The sequence below is a fragment of the Lagopus muta genome, chromosome 6 (assembly GCF_023343835.1).
Source record: "Lagopus muta isolate bLagMut1 chromosome 6, bLagMut1 primary, whole genome shotgun sequence".
NCBI lineage: Eukaryota > Metazoa > Chordata > Aves > Galliformes > Phasianidae > Lagopus > Lagopus muta.
In genome coordinates this window covers 5,224,843-5,251,679 of record NC_064438.1, presented here as the reverse complement: position 1 = coordinate 5,251,679, position 26,837 = coordinate 5,224,843, and the positions used below count along the sequence as shown (strand labels likewise).

At 43.5% G+C, this 26,837-nt stretch overlaps 3 protein-coding genes across 3 annotated transcripts; all 3 read right to left on the bottom strand.

Annotated features, from left to right (window-relative positions):
* Positions 1–1,694: 1,694 nt before the first annotated feature.
* On the bottom strand, positions 1,695–2,633 carry LOC125694322 (olfactory receptor-like protein COR6). Its single transcript, XM_048947323.1, has one exon. The coding sequence runs from the start codon at positions 2,631–2,633 to the stop codon at positions 1,695–1,697; it is 939 nt and encodes a 312-aa protein (XP_048803280.1).
* A 2,886-nt stretch (positions 2,634–5,519) lies between these two features.
* Positions 5,520–6,614, bottom strand: LOC125694321 (olfactory receptor 5AS1-like). Its single transcript, XM_048947322.1, has one exon. The coding sequence runs from the start codon at positions 6,612–6,614 to the stop codon at positions 5,667–5,669; it is 948 nt and encodes a 315-aa protein (XP_048803279.1). The 3' UTR covers positions 5,520–5,666.
* Positions 6,615–11,857: 5,243 nt separating this feature from the next.
* Positions 11,858–25,972, bottom strand: LOC125694330 (SITS-binding protein-like). The gene is made up of 11 exons (XM_048947344.1): positions 25,866–25,972; positions 24,815–25,330; positions 23,111–23,282; positions 22,141–22,336; positions 21,827–21,977; positions 21,080–21,274; positions 20,605–20,873; positions 19,369–19,505; positions 17,500–17,621; positions 16,444–16,623; positions 11,858–13,532 (listed from the first exon to the last, which is right to left on the bottom strand). The coding sequence occupies exons 2-11, from the start codon at positions 25,271–25,273 to the stop codon at positions 13,359–13,361; spliced, it is 2,055 nt and encodes a 684-aa protein (XP_048803301.1). The 5' UTR covers positions 25,274–25,330; positions 25,866–25,972; the 3' UTR covers positions 11,858–13,358.
* Positions 25,973–26,837: the final 865 nt, after the last annotated feature.

Genomic DNA, 26,837 nt, shown 5'->3' with positions numbered 1-26,837 from the left:
CAATGGGAAGCAGTCCAATGTGCCATTAGAAAATCCCCCTCTCAGATGAAGAAAGTGGTAAGGTGGAAATAAATGTGCATTTATATTTTTCCATCCAGATACCCAGAACAACTGCCTAGTACCAATTAATATTCCTATTTAAAAACATGCTTTTGTTGTAGAATAATTGCTCTCTGTTGAATTGTCCCATAAGAAAAGCAAGTGATGTTTACAAATGCTTCTGTCATTATCGAGTGACTGAGAGTCTCATTACATGGGATGTTAACATGTTACTGTCTCTGCCCAGGGAGGTTGTGGATGCCCCGTCCTTGGACGTGTTTAAGGCCAGGTTGGACGGGGTCCTGGGCAACCTGATCTGAATGTGTATGTTTGGTGGCCCTGCTAGGCAGGGGGGTTGGAGCTGCATGATCCTTGGGGTCCCTTCCAACCCGGGTGATTCTGTGATTCTGTAAATACACAATAAAGTCAAAGCCACTTTGACACTGAGACAGCTCATTTATGAGCAATGGCCATGAGTGTCCAGTGAGTACCCTATGCATTGGATATCCACTGAGATCCTATGCATTGGTGATATATAGTCACCTTCATGTCCTATTCCAAATATTTTTGTTCTGTGAGCTGTCACAACAGAGGGCATGATTGTACCTTCAGCACGCCTCTAGCACTGATTATCTGGCATTGTGAGTGCACAGACATTACAGCAGAAACACATTAACATAAAATCCATGTGAATCCACTTTCTTCCTTTCCTTGTTTTACTCTATATCTCAAGCCTGAGGTCTCCACTTCTCATCTCTATTTACAGGCAAGTTGTTTTTTGAATATGTACTTATCTCTATGATGCTACACTGAGCTTCTTGTTTAAGATCTGAGTGCCTCCAGTTCTCTCCACACTAGAGATGTGCAAAGGGGAGAGACTGACTTCACTTGTGTTGCAGTGAGCATGAAAGTGGATGCATCAATAAGAGTATCTCTACAAAGGCCTTCCTTGGACAGAGCAGGGAACTGGTAGCAGAAAATTCTTACTTGCTACACTAGTAGAGAGGTGGGCTCAGACTCTTCTACCTGTTTAAGGATATAGTCAATCCAAAGCTTTAAAGAGAAAATAAAGTCTCAAATTTTGCCTGAAGGGAAGCATGGTCTGATGTTGAGAATTGTTCATTTCATGATAGATGATGCTACTCGTTCATCTTCAAGGCAGCCCTATGTAGGGATGAGATACCTCTCTTTGCATTTACTTTTCTCCCATCGTGACTGCAAATTGAACCATTCATGTTTTTTGATTTTAGGGATAAACAATCAGACAACTTTTTAAGAATGAAAAACACAAAACACATACTTCATTTGTTTTTGTAATAATCAGTTGTTTCTATAGCTCATCCCTGATCGCAGCATGAATTCAATTTCAGGAGTCACATAAACCTTGGTAACATTCTGCAAACTCTCTTTCAACTTACACTGAAATTGTATTTTGACACAAGTTCAGGAAAATGAATGCTGCCCCACATACAGTAAGTTTCAGACCAGGAAATACTCTCTTCAAAATAGTGCTCAAGTATAATAAAACATATTTAACATGTAAAGCCAATGGAAATCTAAAGTGAATATGTGTTTAAGTGGTTTCTAATTTCAAATTATTTGTGAAGAATCATCCCATAAACCTCAAGTTGGGATCTCTCTGGATTGCCAGAAAGTCAGTGAAACAAAACACTGGTGGCTATGGCACTGTGTAGAGCATCTTTTACCTCCTTGTTCCTCCAGCTGTAGATGAGAGGGTTCAGCATAGGGATCACCACAGTGTAGAACAACGATGCAATTTTGTCCTTGTCCAGAGAGAAGTTGTTGACTGGTCGGAAATACATAAAGACAATTGTTCCGTGGAACAAAGAGACAGCCATCAGGTGAGAGGTACAGGTGGAAAAGGCCTTGTACTTGCTCTTCCTGGAGCGGATCCTCACCACAGTCAGAATAATGAAAATATATGAGATGAGGATGCAAATGATGCTGCTCATCACAAACAAGCTGCCAAAAATGAAAACCAGCAGCTCATTGAGAGTGGTACTGGAAGAAGAAATCTGGAAGAGAGGGCTGTTATCACAAAAGAAATGGTTTACCATATTTGAAGAGCAAAAGGATAGTTTTAGCAAGCCACTGGTGTGCACCAGAGAGTTCAGGAGGGCCAAGAAGTACAAACCTTTCACCAGCCTCCAGCAGACCGCCTTGGTCATGATGACAGTATAAAGCAGAGGTTTACAGATGGCCACATACCGGTCATATGCCATCACAGCTAGCAGCAGGCACTCTGAGGCTGTCAACAAAACAAAGCTAAAATACTGCAGAATGCAACCTCTGTATGAAATTGCTTTTGTCTCTTCTAAAAATGTAGCCAACATTTTGGGAGTAATGACTGTAGAATAAACAGCATCTGTGAAAGACAGATTTTGAAGGAAAAAATACATTGGTGTTTGAAGCTGGAGATCTATGTTGATTAATGTAATGAGACCCAGATTTGTTAGTAAAGTGGTGGTGTAGATGGCTAAAAACACCATGAAGAGAGGCATCTGCAGCCTTGGATTGTCTGTCAATCCAGACAGAATGAACGTGGTTGGTGATGTGCAGTTTCCTGAAGCCATTGGGTTTCACTGGTGTGCTGTCTGCCATCCAGAAAAATAAGAATGATGATGAAAGGTTTGTTAGAAAATTAATGGGCTAAGGAAACATGCAGTGCTCATACCGATTGTCAACAAGCACATAGTGACTTGAGAAAAACAGTTCCCAAAGTTCCCAAAACACATTTCACTATGAGAAATATCACTACCTAGATAATGAAATCTAATTAACCCATTCATTTATTCCATCCAAACAAGCTATCTAAAATCTTGGTGCCTAGTAGGAGACAGTTGCATAGACTCCCTTTCTCTGCAGTGAGCAGTGACATTGAATGAACTGTGTTCTTGGGTGAGGATGTGTTTTTATTGACAACAGAAGAACCTACACCAGATATAATTTTAGTTGCTATCAAATCAATATAAAGCTCACTCTGTGAATGGCAACCAAGTTTTATTTGTCTACAAATGTTTCCAGGCTTCTTAAATTTAGCAGAGAGAAGTAAAAGGCACCGGTAGGGTGGCATGCATCATATCTATTCCATGCTTGCTCCTAAGACACATATCTGAGGGTGAGAATCTAAGGGCATTAAGCCTAAAATAGTTACCTACAGAGCTCCAACATAAGATATGTGATCTCAACCCTAAATCTTAGTGCAAACATGCTTTTCAGTACCTGTGCTTATCCTGCGCTTGTTTCTTTCAATCCAAGCTGGAAACCAAACAATCAAAAAAAAAAAAAAAAAAAAAAAAGCCCAGCAGAGGTCCACACTTATGGACAAAAATCTTTCTAAAAAAATTAAGATGAGACAAACCTCTTTATTTTCTTTTATGCTGTCTCAGCCCACATAATACAGACATACTGTTGTAACTAAGATTTGATTCAGGCATAGTTACAGTAGTTGTGCAGAATCAAACAACATGCAACTTTCAGCAGCAAATACTTACTTTCCAAGGCAAACTTCAATAAGGACTGATTTTTACATGAAGTAACAAGAATCATGCAGCTCATCTATGCCTTGCCAATTTCCTCTGATTTTTAATTTTTATTCCAAAGAGGCAGGCACTTGGCTGCAGCGCTGTGTTCATACACTCAGAAAAAGTCTTAAGCAATTATATATTGGACAGCCAGGCCACAGTAGCATGGCAATTATACTGCACTTTATGTCCCCTGAGAGATGGAAGCTAATTGCATCACAATGCCATCCTGAAAAGATTTGTAGTATTTCTGATTCTTAAAGGTGATGTTTATAAAGACATTAAGTTGACCTAATTCATGCCATAAGTGATTGGTACATGTGGAAACCATGTATGATCAAATGAAGATAATCTTTTACTGTTCATTAGTCTTAGTAATGGGAACCAATCTAGATAACATCAGTTTTTGTAAGAACACAGCAAAATGGCAGCAGTCCAATCATCCAAATCTCTCTTTGGTTTCTGTCTTGATTTGGTCTTTGCAACAGCTCCTCAGATGAGATCAAATTTCTCTTTGATGAGATCACAGAATCATAGAACCACAGAAAGTTTGGGTTGGAAGGGACCTTAAAGTCCATCTAGTCCCAGCCCCTGCTGTGGACTTATTGCCCCCCACCATATCAAGCTGCCCATGGCCCCATCCAGTCTAGCCTTGGGTTGGGGATTCACAACCAGAAATCCAGGGACGGGGGAATCCACAACCTCTCCATGCAGAATGTGCCAGGACCTCACCACCCTCTAAAAATTTTCCCCTAACATCTAACCTGCCTGTTGCTGGATATTGCTGTGCTGTGCCATGAACATATTGCGACTTTTGACTTTATCACAGTGCAATCTGGGGAACATCACTGAAGATACTGAGCAAATATAGATAGCTGGTGACATTCCAACAACATAGCTCCATGAACAAGTTAAGGGCGTTCTCTTTAACAACACAAATATACAACCTACCATTGAACACCAGGCAGTGCCATTGTGATAAGACAGGTCCAAGTCCAAGACCAGAAGTCAGCTCACAGGTAAGGGCTAGGATCAAGTCTGGTGATCGCCAGGTACATTCAGAGGGTCAAGGCACGGCTGGAGTCAAATGAGAAATTCAGCCCATGGGCTGAAATCTGGATCAAGATGCTCTGTGGGCTAAGCAAAAACTAGGGCTCCTCTAACATACATCAAAAGGTGAATAAAAGCAACACCCCAGACTTGGGCTTAAATAAAAGCTCCTGAATGTGGGGGTGGGGGTTTCAGGTGAGCCTGATCAGGGCAATTAATGCTTGGTAAAGCACTGTGAGTCCTGACACAGATACTTACAGTGTGGCTTTGAACCTTGATAAAATCCTACAAGTGTCTGCTGATTATCATAAGGAACTTATAATCAAAGATATTGAAGAATCATTAAAAAATTGAACATTTTTATTGTGCATTAGAGCTAAAGACATTTTGAAAATGTTTTAGTACGTTCTCAGTCACAAGCAACAAAAGAAGTTTTACTTTCCAGATGCTGGAAAAAAAGTTATTCACTCCATCAGAGAAGGAAAACCATCATCTGAAAGTTTTCAATTACTTTATTCAATTTAAACATCTGCAGTCAAAAGTAGACATAACTCACTTTCCAGAAAAGACGGATCACAGTCATGCCTCTGAATAGGTGTTACAAAATACCTCTACAAAAAGTACAGGTGAGCTGCTTAATCCAGAATACAATTGCTCTATTTTTAACAACCAACCGTAAGTTCTTAAATGCATGACAGAGGATTCATCTATGAAATATGGAGGTTGAAGGTAACCTCGCTAAATGTAAGAAATGTAAAACTGTAGATGCCCATATCTTGGAGTGATTCCCTTTGGTGAAAGAGCAGACAGATAGGTTCTTGAAATAAAAATTAGCCTTATTTTAGGTTTCTGCCTTAGGAAAATACTCACTACATAACCCCTTTTTTATTTCCAGCAACAATAAAATACAACTGTGGAAACCAGTTAAGATGGAGATGATAGGAAAAACAGGAACAGGAATTAGACAGATTTAATGACTGCGCAGCAATGAGCCAGAGCTACCCTATCAGCACTTAGATGTAGTTTTTCCTGCTAAGTAAATGACTGAGAAAACACTTTTCTCTCTAGTGACCTTCTTAAGGCTTCCCTCACCTCCTTGTTCCTCAAGCTGTAAATCACGGGGTTCAGCATGGGAAGGATGACAGTGTAAAACAAAGCAATCAGCTTGTCGGTGTCCAATGAGTAGCTGGAGCTGGGCCGTAAGTACATGAAGAGGAGGGAGCCATAGAAGAATCCAACAGCCATGAGGTGAGAGATGCAGGTGGAGAAGGCCTTGCGCCTGCCCTCTGCCGTATGGAGCTGGAGGATGGTGCCAAGGATGCAGGCGTAGGAGATGACGATGACCAGGAAGGAGCTGGTTTGTATGAAACCACACAAGGTGATGAGAAGCACTTCGTTGACCGTGGTGCTTGAGCAGGAGAGCTCCAGCAGTGGGGGAATGTCGCAGAAGAAGTGGTTGATGGTGTTGGAGCCACAGAAGGACAGGGTGAATGTGAAAGACGTGTGCACCAGCGAGGTCAGGCCCCCGCTGAGATAAGCCCCAGCTACCATGGAGGCGCAGGCCCGGCGTGACATGGCAACGGAGTAGAGAAAAGGCTGACAGATGGCCATGTAGCGGTCATAGGCCATCACAGCCAAAAGGAAGCACTCAGCATCAGCCAGAGCAGCAAAGAGAAACATCTGCGTAGCACAACCAAAGAAGGAAATGTTGGTGCGCTGCGCTACGAGATTCACCAGCAGCTTGGGAGCAATGGTGGAGGCATAGCTGAGGTCTAAGAAAGATAAATTGCTCAGGAAATAGTACATGGGGGTGTGAAGACAGGCATTGAGCCGAACGAGTACGATGATGCCAGCGTTGCCCCCCAGCGTGGTGACATAGATGAGCAGGAAGAGCCCAAACAAAGGTAACTTCACCTCCCAACGGTCAGTGAAACCCAAGAGAACGAACTCAGTCACAGCAGTGTGGTTTTCTTCAAGCATTTCCTGCCTTCATCTTGCCCCCCCAGCTCAGCACTGTCTATCAGTTCGTTGCTCAAGAGACATTGTGGTAGCACAATTATTTTACACACAATATCAAAAGGAGCAAGCAGTGACATAGTGCATAGTTAGACGTAACAGTTGATAAGGACGTGGAACAGGAATTTCTGCAACGCTAATTCCATGAGAAGTTCTCCATTCGAGAGAAGTCGAGAATGAACCTATGTAAAATTTGTTCTTTTAAACATTTTAAAATATTTGAAGCAAAGAATAAGGTCAATTAGAGTTTTATGTGTTGCATAGCTGAGAGAAAACATCATTTCATACAAAATAAGCAGGAGATACACACCTTAGTGAAGCATGGGGATCGGACAGGGGATTCTGTTTTGACATTCTATTGCACGTTACTCCACATCTTTTCCTTCCTTATAAGTGCTTTACATGATGTGAGAGATGGGGGAAGGCTCTTCTGTCAGTCAGCTCACTTTTAGAACTGAAATTAAATGATGAAACTGTAGATTGAATATTTTCCACAGTGAAACTTTTTAGAATTAATGACCATGTAATTGTTTTTTGTTCAAGATATACACTTTTAATTTAAAATGCTTTCAAATGTGTGCCGCAGAACACATTCCTCCAAATGCACTTAACTTAAACTTCCAAAAGCAACTTTTACTCCTTTCAACATGAACTTGAGAAAGGATAAATTTTCGTTCATATTTCTACTTACAATAGGAGATCCACAAAGAGACATGCAGGCAGAACTCACCAAAATGACGGCAGATTCCAATGCTGTGTAGGCCAAAAACACAGTGAAACTGAAATGTCAACATTTGGTCCAAATAACCCCAAAGAAAACAAGTCAGCAAGAAAACATTAGGAGCCCTTCAGGATGAGTAACCAAATGCAATTCAAAAATAAATTTTTGCATAGATACAGAAAATAAATGAGGCAACAAATTAGGCTGAATTTGAACATACACAAAAACACAGCTTCCTTTCCCCGTTGCTTAACCAGACCTTGCAGCTGGAAGAATTTGCAGCCCTGTTTAGTAGCCTAAGTGCCAATCTGAGTCCTCTCAAGTCCATTTTTAAGGTGGACATCACTTACAATCGTTTCTCTTTTTTTAGTGCAACAAATATAGACTGGGTGAGCAGCACACATCCATCACCACACTTTTGGAGAAGCAAATCTGAGTAAGCTGAATCACCTCTTCAAAGACCCTTCTGCTGTAGGTGGGAAGAGGACATGTTGAAGGGTCACTTCTGAAACAGGAGACATCTCCTCTAGGATCTGATGTATCTTCTGCACTTGCCTCTTCTCTCCCTTTCTAAGGACCTAGAGTGCCTAAGCCCATGGTTTACATCCCTGATGAAAAGTGACTGGATTTTTAGGTGAAGCTTGCTAAACTCACTGACACAGACACTTTCAAGCTCTCACTGACCCTACATGATTCTGCAGAATTCCAGTGGAATCACTGCAGCCAACAGGTAAAGCAAAAGCTCAGCAGTTTCTTGGAAGGAGCAGCAAGTCTTGCCCAAATTTAACCTCCACACACTGTGGCAATGAAGAAGTGCCAGCATACATGCTAGAGGCAGAAGCTATTTCCCCAAGCAGGAATCTAGGTAGGCAGCATCCTTGCTCTTACCAAGCACAGGCTATAACCCCTTAAACAAGCCAGGCAGCCTTCACCTGGAACTGAAAAAGAGTTTGTTGCCACTACTATTAGATAGATGTTATGAAACCAGTGGGGTCAGGGAACCACATTGTCTGTTGGAGAGGTTCTCTTAATCCCAGCTACACTGCATCAGTGAGAAGCTTTTATTTGCCATTCACAACAAGTCAAATCTTTTAAGACAGATGCACTTCAGAAACAAATGTTCTCATAGATACAGAAAATAAATGAGCTGCTAAATTACTTTCCTTGCTGCCTCTCCCTTTCTCATCTTTCACCTGTGCCTCAACAGACTGGAAGTCAAGCATAACTTACTTTGTTTTTTGCTATCCTTCGGAGATGGCATGTCACTTCAACAGAAATGATGGAAAGGTCATCTACTCTCCCTGCAAAACTGAAGCACTGGAAGGAACCTCAGTGATAATAAGACCTGGCAAGAGGTCACATTATTGCAGCAGCTAAATCAACCAGCCACCAGTGAGTGAAGCACCATTACAGTTAAATGCTGATATTTCCTCTGTTGTCCCTTCTTGCCAAAGTCAGACCTACCTGGGGAGGGTGTGAGTACCATCTCGCAGCCAGCTGGGCTTGTAGCCATGGCAGGGTTTTAATGCAGCACCGATGCGACACCAGGGACGTGGTCCCTGCTGCCTCTTCTGCTGGATTACCTCATGGACAAAGGACAGCTGTGCTCTCTGCAGCTGCTGGAAATAGAACTTCAAAGGGTATGGGTTTGCTTTTAGCAGCAAATTTCATAGCCTTTTCCTTTATGAGCTGCAGAGTATCCACATTAATGTTGTTCTCCATGAGCTTTTAGGTTGGAAAGGGGGTTGCAATTTTAAAAATGAAAAAACAAACAACCACAACTTACGACACAACTGAGAACATCACCTTTTCCCACAAATCACTTAATGCAGCCCATGGAAATACCCAAATCTAAGCCATTTGAGCCCTGCTTTGTAACGATAAAAAAATCCTCCTGTTACAACAGGAGAGAACTGAATGAAGACAGAAACGGGACTGCAAACTGTGAGATAATAGACACAAAGGGAGAAGGGTAACACATGAACGTGGACATGTTTAGGAAAGAGCATGTGCATGTGAAATATTGGGTCTTGATGAAAAAAAAACAGCAGACTGAAGCAGGGTTGTTACTCACCATCTCAGAAGTGGAGGGCAGAGAGATTATCTGCAGCAGAACAGGAAATCATTCTGTGAATGTTACATGTTGCGTTTTTCCTATCATAAAGAGAGAAATAACTGATAAATGGTACATACCAGTGGAGTTGTAACCTTCCTTCCTCTGCAAGGGAGCAAGTCACTGATGGAGCTTTATTGCAGAAAATCTGTGAAAGCTACGTGAGCATGAGGGGAAGCAAAAAATGCCTTTGTTTCTGATGAAAGCACAAGAAGCAACTGAAGCCATGTTTTTGTAGGCTGTTCTTCCTGTGATTAGTTTGTTGGTTACAATTTTCAGCGAGGCCAAATCTTAAAATAGTAATAATATCCCTAAACATTCTTCTGTGGGACTCCACAAAGAACCTTAATCAGAGCTGAAAAAGATATTAAAAAATTACATCCACAAAAATTTCCAAAGACTCTGCTCTGCTCATCTATATTCATTTTCCATCTTTCTTGAGCTGTGGCCCCAGGTCTGAATGCAGTGTTCCGGATGGGGCTTCACAAGAGCGAAGTAGAGGGAGACAATCATCTCCTACTCCCTGCTTTCATCAGAGCTGAAAAAGATGAATAAGGTGAAATACCTGAAGGCAATTGTCCCTGCCTGTTTATGCTCACCCCAGGCTCCTCCATGTGCAATTTGAGGAACCTGTGTAGAGCTTTCTATAACCTTCAGAGTCTTGTGTACTGCAGTGTTTGGCATTATATATCTGAGATTTTGCTGCTAGTGGTGTTTCAGCCCAAACTACTGAACAAGCTGAGTATGGCTCAAAAAGCATGGCAAATTGTCTTCCTATATTTGGGCTGGTCTTGCCCATTGCCCACTGCCGTGTTGAAAGGGAATCTCAGGATGGTTTAGAGTCTTACAGTCATTTTGAAGAAACTCTCTAAATCTACTGGAGACTAAAATCTTAGATTTGATCATAGGAAATGATTAAATCTCCTGGAGACAAGGAAAGTCTTAATGTTGACTTGAGGACTTTGTCTTCAAGTCAGCTTTAGATAAGACTTAAAGTGTGCTAGCCACTAAATCTTAAAGTTGACTTAAGGAAAATCTTAAAGTAGAGTTTTGGAAACTGCTGAATTTTGCTAGAGGCTCTAAAGGTAGTCTTCAATTTATCTTTAAGTATATTATACAATTACGTAATTTTATACATATTTGTAAGTACACACACAAAATTTTCAAGGCAATTTCTGCCTTTCCAAGAAGAGTTTGTTGTGGGAATACAAGAAAAACTGTTCAGAGCAGAAGCTGTGGAGCAAGATAAACAGCATGAGAACCAAGGACACCTCTAGAAGAAGAAGGAACGTCTCACGGCTCTGATTGGACAAGTGCCTGTGTGAATGGTTGAAGAGTGTTTTGTAGAATGCTCTGTTGACGTGTAAAGGTGGATGGGAAAGTTGTAGGGGTGGATGGGAAAGCTAGAAAAAGAAAACTTGTGAAGGTATAGAAGTGATGTGAGAACTTGTAATAGACGATTTGGATCATTCACATCTGAGTCCGTGCATCAGATGCTACAGTTTGTAGCCTGATGCACTTCCTCAGTTATCCACATTCCTCATCCCTGCTGCTGGGAGTTTCTGCACTAGGAGGTGTACCAGGACTGGATCCATTCTTTCATTCCTTTGGGAACACAATGGCACATGCCTCATGTGCAAATAAAGCAAGCCCTGGGGCAGCACCATCGAAATGGACAAATACCAACAATAATAATAAACAAATAAAAATAAAAAGCATGGAGATGGACTTTGAAATAGCCAGTGCCACTGATTTCAGGACAGGTCTGTATCTTTTGGGCACTTTGGCAATCCCCATGCAGATGTACAGCCCATTACACCACTCCAGCAGACCTGTAATTCACCATTGCACCATGAATGTTATAACTCAGAACTGGAACCCAAATGTGCACCACTGACAAAGGCTTTCAACAGTACATCTGAACCACTTAAATATAGGGAAAGGAAAGGGAATGGGAAAGTGAAAGGGAAAGTCATTTCTTTCACCCCATTACTCCTCCTTCCCCCCCCCCCCCCCCCCCCCCCCCAAAAAAAAATAATCACATGCTTAATATAATGGAGAAAAAAAAAAAAAGATGCTAGGTTCTCAACCATTTTTGCCACCCACAGCAAATAAGGCAGCTTTCATTACTTATGTCCTGGAATTGTTTTTGGCAAGTGGAAACATTTGTGCCTCTTAACACAGGTACAAAGAAGTAGACATGAAATGGAGAACGCATCACCCAATGCCCAGAGACTAAGACCAAGGTGGGCCAGTACTTTAAGTCAAGGATACATCAGTAAACATTCCATAAACACAACGATGACTCCATATACAGTATTTAATATCCAATTGCTCGTAAAGTAGAAAATGCATTAGCAATATGATCTTAGCTGGCAATGACATGACAGCACCCTTTGTAACGTGGAAACAGCCCATTCACAAAATACCCCAGCACATCAGCATCACAGAGCAGGAAACTCAAATTATGCAAAATTCTCTCTAGAAACATGGCCTACCCTATTAACAGTCAGAAACAAATTGGCTACTGACTTTGTTACATCACATGGTGGTGTTCTATTTTTTAAACATGCATCATGTGTGAGCTTTTTATTTATTGTTATTATTTTAATCTTCAGCCAGCCTCTTGCCTGGATTCAAGTTAGTGATTTTTCAGAGGCCAAGCATAGCAAAAACTGATAGAGTTTTCAGTTTGAGTTTGAGGAAAGTCTGGAGAAAGATGCCAGCACCATTGGGATTTGCAGTGATTTAATCTGTGCACAGAAACCTGTGCTCCACATTTTCTATCCATCTGAAGCCAGTAAGATTTAGGGCTTTATCCTAAACAAAGATTCAGCACACTGGGTTTTGCTTCAAACCAAGTGAGTGAACCAAAACAGGGCCTTTATTTTCCCACAGATTGTGATCTGTTAACTCAGATGCAAGCCTCCAAAACCTTCTCTCTGTTCATCCATGTGCTACTCTGTATCTTGGGTTATCTGAAGAGCTAGCATAATCCACTTCGGTGCTTATTCAACATTTCTAACATCTACTTTGCCCATGAAGATCACAGAATATCCCAGGTTGGAAGGGATCTATAAGGAACTCCTGGCTCCACACAGCACCATCCAAAAATTTTCTACTGGACAGGCTGGATCCAATGGTTCCCACTCGTACCTCAAGAAATAATTGAGAAAAAGCATAAAATTCGACAATTAGTGGAGTAGTGGATCAGGCACGCTGGAGTTTGCCTTATAGGTAATGCATGGGATGCTGGGTCCTGGATTCTTTATCCCGAAGTGAGCAGCCATCCTGTCCATCCACATCAGGCTCTATTAGACATTCTACTTTGCTTGACTGAGTTGCTCTTCAAAAGAAACTCACTGAAATTCACATCGTTTTCCAATTATCATCCAAGTCACTCACCACCAAAAGCTCTTTTGGAGGCCCATTTGCAGCATCAGATGAGAGAAAAAGGTAGCATTTAGCATGTGATGTCCATGCACATCAATAGTACTGTCATTTCCTTTGTGTAAACTTGTCTTTAAATGCATAAATCCCATACCAGTAGGTGATGTTCATTTCTATCAGATTCTGGAAAATCCACTATTGTGAGGGCTGGATGAGCCTGTCCAATTGCATACACACAAATATCTGGGAAAACCCCAGAAAGGTTTAAGTGGATGTGGTGTGGATGTATATTTGTGCCCAAGCTGTATTGGTGTTGTTTAAGAATAGCAGCAAATAATAAATGATTCAAAGAATTTTTGCTGAAATAATAAAAAAAGTAGTCTTGGAAAAGTGCAAATAGGCTGAAACATCTTTAAGGAAGAGCAGACCACATTTGGCCAGTGCTGAAGGTGATCAGCTTCTTTAAACCCGAGACAATCTGAATTTAGGAGGTCTTTACAAAAACTGGCACCTCTTCAAGGCTGACAGAGTAGTTCCTGAGGACAGTGCCTCCATCAAACACACGATCACTGCTGGTGTCCTGCCACCGGCACCCTTCTCCAGGCAGGTAGATATCTCGCCATGTTTGCCCTTTTTCTGTTATTGGAGCCACCAGGACCTGCAGTGAAACAGGGAAAGAAAAAGTAATTTAGCAGGGTCAGTTGAGGCAGTGGCAGAGAAAATCAGCAACTTTGGCTGCAAATGAGAGTATCCACGTGCGCAAGCAGCAGAGGTCATTGTTCCCATGGGCAAGGTTTACTAAACAAGAGTGGGAAGGGGTGATGTAATGTCCCTTATTTGACCAAGCTGTGAGAGTCCGTCCAATTTGTATTTTGGAAGAAAAAACAACATCAACAAGTTGTGTAGTCTCCATCCAATGCATATTTTGGAAGAAAAAGACTCCAGAATCCACCCAAGCCATATTTTAGAACACCTGAACTGAATTAACATCAGAAATCTGAAGATTTCAGAAAACAAAGCTTTGGCCTAAAAGTTGAGCAGGCCAGGATGGATGCAGGAAGGCTCAGGCTTATTCAAAGCAGCTTTTGAGGAGATTTTATAGAGTTGTGAGAAATTTGGTGGCATACAACCCTTTAAGCTGTGGAGGGAATTATTGGCAGTCATGGGAATTTCTCTTTTCTCCCCTGACCAAGTGCTTGGGGGGATCCAGTTGAAGACACTTGAATATGACCTAATCAAGAATCAAAGACAATCTGACACCAAGCCATGAAGAAACTTGGATTTTAATTAGAAAGAAACATTTTGTGGGATCTTTAGTTCCAGGTTGCTCAGAAGGTGGGATTCCAAAGCCATCCTCTCTGGGAGACTTAGTCTGGATCTAAAGCCTAGGAAGAGCTTTGCTCAGTATAAACAACATAACAGATTATATCTCAAGCAACATGGAAAGGAAACTATGAAAGGAACCATGAAAAAAACAAACTCCAGGAAAGCCAATAAATGAAGAAAAATGTATCAGAAGGCAGAAATAATGTGTGAGATCATTCAAGTCCCAGTACTCTATTTCTTGTACTCTTGGTCAATCCCTTCACTAAATGTGGATGATCCTTGGGCAGCAATGTCCTGAGATGACATCATGGTGTTTGGCTCTCTTTAGGGAACACTCTGGACCCTCTTGGCTTTTATAAATGTATTTGTCAGCACAACCCAACCTCTTACAGCTTCCACTTTCACTCAGACAGCACTGATGTGAAGTGATGCTGTTGTTTTTTTGTTTGTTTGTTTGCTTGTTTTTTGTTTGTTTAATAGTGCCACTTGTTTCTTTGCTGTTATGTATCAACACTCTTTCCTGGAAGGATTCAATAAGTTGGAAGTGTGCTGCCAAGACATGCAGATTACATGGGTCTGGAAGTAATGAATGTAAAAATCAGCCTAACAAAAAAAAAAAAAAGGGTTTCAAACCAAGGTGATTCTCCCAGGCCAGAGTTACTGCAAAAAAAAAGTCTGGGTGACAGGAGCAGGAAAACATTGGTGATAGCACAAAACCATCTTTATGAGCACCTTGCAGATATGCTCACATGCAACATGATGCTCAGAAAGTTTATCACAGCATCCTAACACTTAGCCTCACCTCAAAACACAACAGGACAGAATTACCTTATGTATTTTCCAGTAAATTATTATTAATCATACTCCAAATGGCACTAAATCAGGCTTTGGATTGCATCTGGATTCTTCCAGCTGCCAAAAGCCAGCCTGGAAGTCAAAACATCCCCATCTGGGCTCTCCTCCCTGCCAGCTCGGTCTCTTTTGAAGCAAAATCATGTGAGGTTTTGCTGGCCTCATGTGGTACTTTATCAGAAATGCTTGGCCCTGCCACACTGATGGAGCAACCCTGATGTTTTACCGTATTTTGGGAGCTCTCAGCCAAGCCATATCTTTGCAGCTCCTGAGAGAGAAGGCTGCTTGCTGTGTTTTACCGGGAATCTCACTCTGCTAACACACAGCACATTTCTGCCCTGCCATTTCCATTGCATCAGGGATTCTTCCATTTGAGTAATTTGGGGAGAAGAAGCTAAGTTTTAACTTGCTTGCAGTTATAACCAATACCATCACCACTGCCTGAATATGCACTCTATAGTACATCAGGACCAAGGAAATGTCTCTTCTCTCAAACAGTGCCATTCCAATTCACTTATGCTAAAGATCTGTAGTTTTACAACGTCCCACCTGATTACACAAGCTTGTAAAGTAGGAGAATATTTTATCAGTTTTCTGCAGTGATGTAAATTTTCCTTGAAAACAACCCTCCCCCCAAAAAGCTATAAATCAAATCTACAGAATTTACAATAAGAAAGTCAAGCCTCCAGATTTTAATATTGCAATATTGATCAGAGGCTGCAAGCAGAACCTGAGAAGATAGATAACTCTGCAACAGAAATTGCTTTGCTGTTAAAACAAGCAACAAGTCCCTAATGAACTTGGCTTTTGAGTTTTGGATATTCTTAGGTAGATTGTACCTCCTCCACACTCCTTGGCAGCATCCCTGTGCAAAGGCAGCACAAGACTTTGCTGCAAAGTTAATGTATGAATAAATAATTGTGTTTTCAAGAACAAAATATACAATAAAGTATGTATTTATATTCCTACATATATATACATAGCAACTGCCAAAATCTTGAGCTACTAGGATCAAACTAGGTTCTGTGAGCCACCATCAACCTTGGATGAACCCTTGGCTTGTAGCTCCAAATAATGGAATTAAAACCCCCAAAAGATATGAAGGAAATAAGCAATGATGACAATCAGGAGATTCCTTTTGCCACAAAGGGCTGAAAAATACCTTGACATTAAAAAAAAAAAAAAAAAAAAAAAGTCCTGTTGACTCTCCATTTTGAATACATTCTACATTTCAAAACTGAAGGAGCCAACAGGACTCCATCAACATCTCAGTTTTGAGCACTCTCTATTTGAGCTCTGTACTTGAAGAGGGTGTGAAGGAGTGGACAACTGTAGGAAGCTCTGTATTTTCCCAAATTACCCTTGAGAGAAATTGTCTCTACATTCCCTACCTCATCTCCAATGAGAAATTCATCCTCAACGGTGAAAGCAGTTGGGTCCGTGGGACTGAGCCACCACACCGGGCGGAAGATAGGGTACCCTGAACTAAGCCATTCCTTGCTGTATTTTATGATGAGTGGCACCACAAAATTCCTGTGCCTCTGTATGCATTGCCGGGTAAGATTCAGAACCTGCACAGGAATGGGAGATAAAAGGAATACCTGGTAAGAGGAATCCACAGCAAAGCAAGAGGAAAGAAAACAGATCTTTCCTTAGGGAGAGATCTCTAAATTGCAACATGGCAATCCTGATGGCTGACAAATGGGATTGAGATGGTGGGTTTTTGCCCATTTAGATCTGAAAGCTGGCTGGGGGGGTTACATCCTCTGGGGTGCTGATGTCTTTAACAAACTCTTTTGTTGCTGGTAAAGTGATCTAATGGCAATCTCTCAATATTTAAGGAATCACTTCCTCGTTGGAGTGCTCTAGTGGCAACACTTCTGGGAAAACTCTACCAAACATTTTAAGAAATCATAGAATCATAGAATGGCTTGTGTTGGAAGGGACCGCAAGGATTAATAATTTCCAACCCCCTGCCACAGGCAGGGCCACCTCCAGATCTGGTACCGGACCAGACTGCCCAGGGCCTCATCCAACCTGGTCTTGAACAACTCCAAATCTTGAAGACAAATCTGTGGGCTTCATAATAGTGTGGTTATCAACTATTTGACCAAATAATACTTAAACAATTCCAGCAACAAAAGTGATAGAGGGACAGGTGTGATATTGTCACACCTACAGGCGTTGTGGGTACCAGCCATATGGTTGCATATAGCCAAAGCATGAAGTGGTGAAAACTCACAATAGTTATGCAGAAAAAAAGCAATGTTGAGATCATCCAATAATTCCTTGTGGGCTTTCATGGGTGTCATAATTAGTACAGTGAATTTTAGCACCAACATTCCCCAACAGGGGCTACTAATGGCTTTTTTTTTTATGGCTTTTAGGGTGTAGTTCTTCCTTAAGGAGCAGATGTGACCTTCTTTGCAGGTCATTGGTGTACATACCCAGTAGTCACAGCAGAGCCAGGGTGGTGTGCCAAAGGCCATCACAGGGAGGAACGTCACAATCTGCAACCACCTCACATACAGCTCCGGGTCCCCTGGGGTGTCACCAGCCAGGCTGCCTCCTGCCAGGGACAAGGAGCTGAGCAGAGCTGCTTGGGGATATCTGATCACAGGAAGGGTCAAAGCAACCTGCTCTTGATGCTAGCAGGATGCATAACCCCACTGCAAGAACAGCTGAATCCGCACTCCTGGATTTTCCTTGCTTGACCCCTCTTTGAATGTCCTAAATAGGGCTGGAGATGTTTAATGGGAAAATACTAGGAATGAGGTCTAAGGAGATAGTTTCTAAATTATAGCAGAACATTATGAAAAGGAATTTCTCTTCTGCAAAGAAAAATATATCGTAAAAATAAAGGTTTTTCCTGCCAATTCGATGTGCAAATCAGAAGCATCATGGAAAAATACTCTCAATGCTGCCACCTAATTTGATATTCAAGGGGAAAAAGGAGGTGGAACAAGTTTTCACTCAGATCCTGCACTAGGATAAATTGCAATCACCAAAGTGTAGATGATAACACAACCCAGCAAAGGAAAATAGTCAGGTAGAACCTGATAGGATCACCTAAAGGAATGGGGCATGTAGAGGATAGACAGCAGGAAACCCCAAAACTTGGCTTCACCAGGGCGCAGACAGTAATATGCCAACAGCAAAGGGCAAGGCTGGAAAAAAGCGAACAGTCCTCAGAAAATAACATTTGATGGGAAAGATGTTGGCACCCCATGAAACAAGGCTGAAATATGTACTTTGTGTCATGTTCATAGTGGAAAGTAGTGGAGGGGCAGAGTATCTATGGTTGATCAGAAATGTAGTGGAAGTAGATTCCAGTTCCTCCCAAGAGCACCAGAGGGAGGTTTGGAAAGGACAGAAGGGGATGGGTAAAGAGAAGCATCCCCAGGGGACATCACTCTGCAGTCTGGGGCAGCTTTCCCCAGGGATGACAAAATCCCATCACCAAACTGCTCCATGGGGGCTTGCACAAACTATCCTCAAAGCTTTGTTTTTCTGGAGGCTGTGCGCCATGACCCCATTCCCTGCAGACAGACGGAGTCTCTCATCCTCAGTCCCATTGACATTAGCCAGCAGACTTAGCATCTCTTCAGGATGCCGCTAGCACATGTGATTGCCCAAGCCTTGTCTTCTAAGGAAAGCCAACTAAAAATAGTAGCTAAATTGAAAAATGCTCAACGTAAAAAAAAAAAAAAAAAAAAAAAAGCCCCTTTTCCAGGGCTGTCTGCAGCTCTGCTGGCTCTATCTTCAGCATGGCCTCTGTGATAACTTCTGCGCTTGTGGTGAGGTCTAAACAAATAACATTCACCTCCAAGAAGAAGGGAGAAATGAGCTGCTTGACCCTCATTAGATGATTGTGTTTTAACCTCTAATTATTTTTATTTAAAGATCACATGTCACTGTGCTTCAGAGCAGAAACACAAACTTGAATCAGGACTGCTGGCATTTTAGGAATAGTTATTTCCCATCTGGGAGCCCAGGCATGCTGGTTTCCAGCTGGTGGCTCCCTCCTTGCTTTTGTCAGTTCAGTTTTAGCACAAGCAACGCATGCAATGAAAGATCTTTGTATAGGGCATCCCCTGAGAGTTGGCTGCCTGTTAAGATTTACAATGTGGTGTTCTGCTTTCAGTTCCTCAGCCCATTCCTTAGTAACCTTCCATCCAACCAAAAGGGGGTTCTGGGAACAACATTCTTGAATCCACTCTATAGCCACTGAGCCCATACTTCACTCACATGGAGGGCTACAAAAATACCCCAAGAAAACACAACGATAGCAAGCGAGGAAGGAAAGAAGACATTACCCACTGCATCAGGGATGAAGAAGTTGTAGCCCAAAAGGCTGTAGTGCAGTGCAGAGGGAATTAACCCCTTCAGTCCAGCGTGGCTCCAGTCTGAGTGCAGCGGGCTCATCTGGACAAAGAGCGGTAGGTGACTAGATCTAAGGGAAACAAGCACAAACCCAATACATTTAGAAGGAACTCCAGGAAATCCTACAACTGTCTTGGCAGTCACTATGGTCAAACGGGTTCCTCAGCTATTGAGGACCTTTGCGAAAGGGAAGCCAGTGCTCTCCAACTCATCTCCCACCTGCTGCACCTGCTGAATTCAGCCACTTTAGTTCTTCTTGATGGTGATGGGTGATGATCTAAGTGGTCTTTTCCAACCCTAATGATTCTATGATTCTGGAACTTTTCCCTAGATCTCCTGCTCAAAGTTTTCATCCTCCTGGCTTGACTCCATGAGATTTGACTCCCCATCTCACACTCATCCTCTTGGCACACCCTCGTGGGAAAAGTCTTCAAAAGTCATACCCAGGACACAGACTGGGGTGTCCCCTCAGCCCTGGTCCACGAGATGCTCCAAATCCAGAACCTGAACCCCACTGTGATGTGTCCTACAGGGAGTATTTCTCTTCCTGGCTTGCATTCATGCTCATCTGTTTTGCATTGAGGGGCCATCATTACTGACAGTGGATTTGTCTGTCTGCCAGAGAGAAAAATTATTTTCCCCATGTTATTATTATTTTCCAGTAACACTTCTATGCATGCAGTTTACTTGGAGGGGAACATGTCACCAAATTGCCCAGTATAAAAGACAGAACACTGCCACTGCATTTCTGGCAGCCAAAAAGCTCCAAGGTCCAAATCTTCATGACAAGACTTAGCTCCAAAGACTTGGAGCTCATCTAACCGAGGAGGATTCAGCCCTGATTCTATCCCCTTCTGGATGGGCTAAAAATACCCAGCTATGGGCTATGCAGGTCAGAAAACTGCAGTCATTTGGCACCACAGACCCTTGCCGCTATGGGGTTTTGCAGACTTTCCCTCCCTCCTTAAATGCCCATAGAGGCTGCAATGGATTTCTATTGCATCTAGCATTAATACAATTAAGCATCATTGTGTTGGTGCATTTTTATGCCCTAAAGCATTATTCAAAAATAACACTCAAAAAAAAAAAAAAGAAAAAAAAGAAAAAGAAGCAAAGAGACAGGAGAATCACCTTGATGCTTTCCTGAGCATCTTTTCATTACAACCCACCTGGCACCGACGCTGATGACAGTGGCATTCCCTAGTGTCACCAGTGCTGCTGCCAGCATCTCAGCGTATTGGTCACCAGCCAGCTCAGCAGGAGGGGACATAGCTTGCTCCAGGAAGGCATTACCCTCAGCGCCCTCAAAGATCATGTACGTGGCACCCAACTTGTGCCGCAGGCCCCGGGCACGGGACAAGTACCAGCTCAGTGCTGCCTCATTGGTGATGTTCAGGCGGGCACAAAGCTGTCCCTTCCATGTTGTCAGCAACGGGATCTGCAGCAAATGGTGAGGAATATCAGTCAGACCCTTAAAACATCCAAAAAAAAATGTGGGATGCAAGGCTGGAGAGGGGCTGACACCACAGCTTGCATTGATGCAGTGCATAGAAGTGAAAAATTCTTCCCCACGGGGTTCCCAGTTGAATAGCAAACTGGTGGGTCATTAAAAATAAAACAAAATAGAGGTGCTGGGTACCATACCGAGCAGCCCCCATAGCGGGGCTGCAGGCTCAGCCAGTAGCCGGTCTCACCATCCCGCAGCAAGTGCAGGAAGAGTGGGGCAGCGATGCTGGCGTAGGGGGACAGAGTGATGGAGAGCCGCAGCGGGAAGATCATTGCTGGGTCCCAGACATGGGGTGTGCCATGCCTCTTCCTTCGCTCTACAGGCACGTGATCCTGAAGGGAGTTAAAAAGGAAAAATTTGTTTTGTGGAAATGGCAAAGCCATCGAGGTCAGCAGTACCATTTCTTGGAGTAAAACCCCAAACCAGCCACAGGCCCAGTGAACCACTGTGGTTGGAAGGGACCTTAAAGACCACTGTACTCTAAGCCCCCTTCCATGGGGGCTAGACCTCATTAGGTTCTAATGTGCCCATTTTTTAACCTGTACAGGTCCCTCTGGATGGAATCCCTTCCTTCTATTCTACTGACCATACCACTCATGTTCATGTCATCAGCAAACTTGCTGAGGGTACACTCAATCCCACTGTCTATGTTGTTGATAAAGACATCAAAGTGCAGTGGTCCCAAGACAGATTGTTGGGATTTCCCTTGGGGACACTACTCATGACCATCCTCCATGGGTAAAACCCCAAACCAAGCTTTCCATCATTAAGAAAGGATGCTCAATAAATCTATCTCCCACCCAACCAAATGATTTGCATTTCAGAAGGATTTCAAATTATTCTGGGGGCATTCAAAGCACAGGGGCTGGTGGGATGGGATGTACCATGGTGGCAAGTGCAGCAGTGCCATGCTCCCCCAGGGCCAGGACTCCCTCTTGCATGTGATGCCGCTTCAGTCTCCTGGCCAGCGACCTCAGACCCCGCTTAATTTTGGCAGCAGAACCCACTGGATCATCATACTGCCAGATAGGAGACCTGTGGGATGAAGAACACATGGAGTCTGCACCTTGGGCTAGCAAAGGACACAGCAAAAGAGTCACACAAAATTAAGTGGGTGAGAAAAAGCAGCAAAATGGAGATTTGTGATAATTTAAGCTTGGAAAGCAACCCAGTACCATAGGCAGAGGGAATGTCTTACCACAGCAGGGTTGTATCAGGCAGTGCCCGTGTTGGCCCTGCCAGCTGGGCGCCCATGTGCCGGTGTGCGGTCGTGATGTTGGGGCTGATGCAGAGGACGTAGTGCAGGGGGCCTCCAGCTCCTCCCAGGCAGAAATGCCAATGGCTCTCCAGCGAGAGGACCAGGGACACATCAGGTGCCACTGTCACTGTCACTCCTTCGGGGTCAAAAGAGGGGAAAATAGTTGAGTATCTTTTCATCAGTGGCCATAGAGCAGCTCCAGTTAAGCAAGAAAACCCAACTCTCCATTTCTCCTTTATAGCCTCTTTTATTCATTTGGATGTGCTGCATTTCTGGCCTTTTCTCTCTGTATTCAGCTCATGCACTTGGGTTCTCTTTTCCTAAAATGATCAAATGCAGAGCAAATGATTTTGGATGGTATCTGAAGTTTGGCACGCTGTGGAACAATCCAAATATCCACCCAAGTTGACAATGGCAGCCTTATCTAATGGACAATGGCAGTCCACATCCAGAATCCTAAATGCATGCTCAGGACACAGCAATAGACACTGTACTGCGCCAAAATCCCCCTGGGGGGCTTTCTGGAATCACTGGCACAGGCTGCTGAGGAAAGTGGTGAAGTTACCATCCCTAGGAGTATTCTAGAACCATGAAGAGGTGGCTCTGAAGGATATGATCAGTGGGTATAGTGGGTGTGTGTTGGGGTTGGACTTGAGGTTCTTACAGGTCTTTTCTAACCTTCATGATCCTATGAGTTGTGAAAACAGCATTGATTCAACATCTCAATTCTCCCATAAGGATTGGGATCCATCCCTTCAATCCTGCTGCCACTAGTTACTACTAGTTACTAGTTAGATTCTAAAATATTTAGTCTGTGGGATATGAATCCAGCTCTTTAATTGCTTTATAAATGCATGGATGGATGGAAAGACGCAGAGATTAAATCCATAGGAAATCAAACAGCAAATACCTGTTGATCCTAAGAAGTATCTCTCCAGCACAGGGCCATACCCAGTGGGGTTTTTGCTGAAATCTCCACTGACAAAGGGCTGCTCAGGACTCTCAGCACCGTTGAGGGGCCAGCGCTGGGCACAGAGGCTCGCACCTCCGTACCATGAGACATTGACCATGGAGAAGCAATCCTGCAGCAGGAGAGATACATGCCCATATCATGACCTCATCTTTTTCAGGAAGAACAACTCCAAACCCATAGACTTCGGGGTTTTACACTCAATTACTTTTTGCTTTCTGTGCGTGACCTGCTAGAAGCTTTAAGCTTTTCCTACTTAGGCAGAAGAGTTGGGCTTTTAGGAAGAAAAATTAATGAAATTCTGCATAAGTGCTTTTGTAGGATGTGGGTTGATTAAAGGGATCAAATGTAGTGGGAAAGAAATTGCACCCAGTTTAAGTCCAGACTTAAAGTTATAGACATTAAAGACCACAATCACAGAATCACAGAATCACAGAATTGTAGGGGTTGGAAGGGACCTCCAGTGATCATCGAGTCCAACCTCCCAAACTCATTCCTTTGAAGAGGAATGTGGAAGACTGCTGTTCATCCATCCTACCCCCATTACATCTGAATACATCTGCATTCAACACGTCTGGGCAGGGGAACACAAACTCTAAGCCAAAAATTGTTTTAGTTATTAAAAAAGAAAAAAAAAAAAAAAAAAGAAAAAAAGAAAAAAGAGAAAAGAGAGAAAAAAAAAGAAAATTTCTGAAAAATGTGCTGTTGTGTGATGTCCAGTGCTTCAAAGCCTCTGAGAGTTTCCCTTCCCTGCCAAAGAGAGGGATCAGCAGGACTTAGCCAATCGTGTGACTTGGCATGTGGAGATGAGCCCCCAGAAATCTGGGGGAGGTTGGGGTGGGTGGAGGTGGTCTCCTTACATCCCATAGGGCCCCAACACTGACCAAAGCCTACTGCTGCCGCGGGGGCAGCGGGAGGTTAAGCCTGACCAAGGGGTGGGGAGTGGAGATGTAAATTATTCAAGTGGAAATGCTGGAGGCCCAGAATAGCTGCACAGGGTGTCAGTTGAACCAGTTACACCAGCTGGGTAGTGGGAGGGAGAAAAAAGTAAACTCACTCTTAACACTTAACTTTCCTCCAGATAATCTTTTCCAAAACATTTTTTGGAATTAAAATTGAGGGGAAAAAAAATAAATCTATTCTTGCTCATCCCCTTGAGCACTTATAAACTAACATTAATTAACAAAGTGGTTGCTCTCAGATAATGCCATCCACTGTCATGAAACTATGCCAAGAAACAATTTGGGGCTTTAAAGAATAGAAATACCCCATAGAGGGAAAAAATATACCAAAGAAAATTCCCATACATTTTCATCCCAGCATTTTCATCCAGTGGCTGCGCCTGGGATTGGCAGGGACTCTCTTGAGCTGTTCCTTGTTTCCTCCGCCACTGTGTGCTCCAATTATTATTTATCTGGTCTCCATATAACCAGCCTGTGGTTATTCATGAAGCACCGGGAGGAAGCAGCACTGTGGATACAGGGGGTGCACAGGGAATCAGAAATGGGATTTTCCACACCCACACCTTCCAACTCCTCGAGATAGAGTACAACCAGACTGCCAAATGCTGCATTTTGGCCCAAACCAGCTCATTTTGCCACAAAGGAGCTAGGTGAAGGAGAAAGGCATGGAGCTCCCCATTACCTTCAGCACCACATCGGGGCGCAGCGGGGTCCAGCGGACACTATAGCACTCGGTGCCAGGGGCTGGGATGGGTTGGAGCGAGATGTGGAGCTCGGCCTCCTCCTCCCATGCATAGCAGAACTCTGTGCCGTCCTGCCAGCACCGATCCCGCGGTGGAGGTAGCTCTGAGGCTGGCACGCTACCCACTGTGATGGACACCAGTGGCCGTCCCATCGGCAGCGCCCGCAGGAGCAGGGCACCACGGCGGCGATCCCACAGCATCCCACTTGCCTGGCCTCGCAGCATCCACTCCTCCAGGGGCTGCTCCAAGGCCTGCCAGGAGATGATGCCGATAGTCATGGCGAAGAAGACAGCCACGCCGAGGCAGCCCAAAGCACCTTTCCAGGGCTCTGTTAGCTCTCTGATGCCAGAAGTCCAAGCAGCTTCGGGGATGCGGCCAGTGGGGCGAGCGATGGGCATGGCGCACTGCTGCAGGATGCTCCGAGACGCTCCGCTTTCCTCTTGCTCTCCTTTCCCCTGCAACAGCACAAGAAGGAATTCCTCCTCCCCCACCCTCCGCTGAAACCTTGGATTGCTCTGAAAGAATGCAAGGAGTTAAAATTCCAAGTGGGTAGGAAGGGCCCCTCACAGCTTTTCTTGTGGAAGGGCTGCAAATTGCAAAGAGGTGCTGAAAAAGTCTTGCAGGGTGTTTGGAGTAGTGGGGTTGGGAAAGGTGACCCTGTAACGTGACACCAGCTTTCCATCCTCATTTCCCCTTACTTGAAGAAGTATTTGGTGAATGCACAGTGAAAAGTCTGGCCGTGTTAGCTGAGCCCTTGCATGAGGATGGGGCATCCTGTGCTCAAAATGGGCACAGGGACATGGGTGGCAACAACCTTTTGGGGTGACACCAACTTACTCCCTTTGCCTGCCTCTCTCCACCCGCTCTGCTGCATTTTGAGGTCAATAACACAGATTTCACTGCTCTGCTGTTCCTGTTAGAGACCACATGCTACCTCCACTACATCCCTTTGTACCCCCCCCTCCAGAAAGGCACAGCTGCATCTCTTACCTAAAAGATGCTGCAGCAGCACCCGGGCACAACCACCACCGACCTAGCGCCTCACCCTGAAATTTGGCTGTCGTGGCACAGGGTAGAGGCTCTTGATTCTCTTTCCAAGCAGAACTGTTCCTCCCAGCCCCACAGCCACGTCAGAGACCTTTATAGCCCCAGCAATTTGATCCAAGCAAAGCCAGTGCGTTATCTAAGCTGGGATGGCTCACTGCCTCCCTCCCCAGGCCCCCACAGGTTTCTTACATTAGCAACAGAGCTGAGGAATTTTCTGATTTTTTTTTAAAGCATTGACTTATATGGAAATAACCATAAAATTTTGTTTCTTTGCTGTATTTTAACCAAGTTATTAAGGTGGCACTGGATAAGCCCTTATTACATATATGTGAATCTACAGTGCAGTTGCTAAGCCTCCCCATTCTGCTGATTCTATGTTGATTTGGCTTTTATTATTATTATTTTGGAGATTTTCCCTCCTGTTTCTTATACTTTGGACATGCTCAAGGTTCAGAGAGCTGCTTGCCCTTAAAGCACTCATCCTATGCCCTATGCACTCATCCCATCAGTCCCAACAGCTTATGGGCAAATAGGGAATAACTGGGGTTTACAAACAATATTGCCCAGCTGAAAAAAAAAATAAAAAATTCAAAGAGTTTCCCCATTTTGCATAAAGAAAAGAGAAAAGGGCAGTTGTGGCACAGAGCAACATAGTTTAGTGGGCATAATGGTGGTGGGTTGAAGGTTGGACTGAATGGTCTTTCCCAATTTCCCAATGATTCTATGATTCTAAGAAATAACCCAACAACTCCAATGCCTTGACCCAAAGACAACAGCATTACTCACCCCAGGAAATTCTGCTCTTCAAGAGGTTCTCAGAATGGTCATTGAGAAAATCTTTTGTTGAAAATCTTTCGTTGAAAATCTTTCGTTGTCACCTAAAAAGAGCTTGATGGGTTTTTCCCCAATGCATGG

Bases quoted from the DNA above. Each gene is read 5' to 3' on its own strand.
- LOC125694330 (XM_048947344.1), bottom strand. From the start codon at position 25,273: ATGCCCATCGCTCGCCCCACTGGCCGCATCCCCGAAGCTGCTTGGACT. The intron at 22,337-23,110 runs GTATTTGCTGTT...TTGACCCCGAAG, and splicing joins ATACTTCTTAGGATCAACAG to GAGTGACAGTGACAGTGGCA. The intron at 16,624-17,499 runs GTATGTACACCA...ATTCCTGTGCAG, and splicing joins GGCTCTGCTGTGACTACTGG to GTTCTGAATCTTACCCGGCA.
- LOC125694321 (XM_048947322.1), bottom strand. From the start codon at position 6,614: ATGCTTGAAGAAAACCACACTGCTGTGACTGAGTTCGTTCTCTTGGGT.
- LOC125694322 (XM_048947323.1), bottom strand. From the start codon at position 2,633: ATGGCTTCAGGAAACTGCACATCACCAACCACGTTCATTCTGTCTGGA.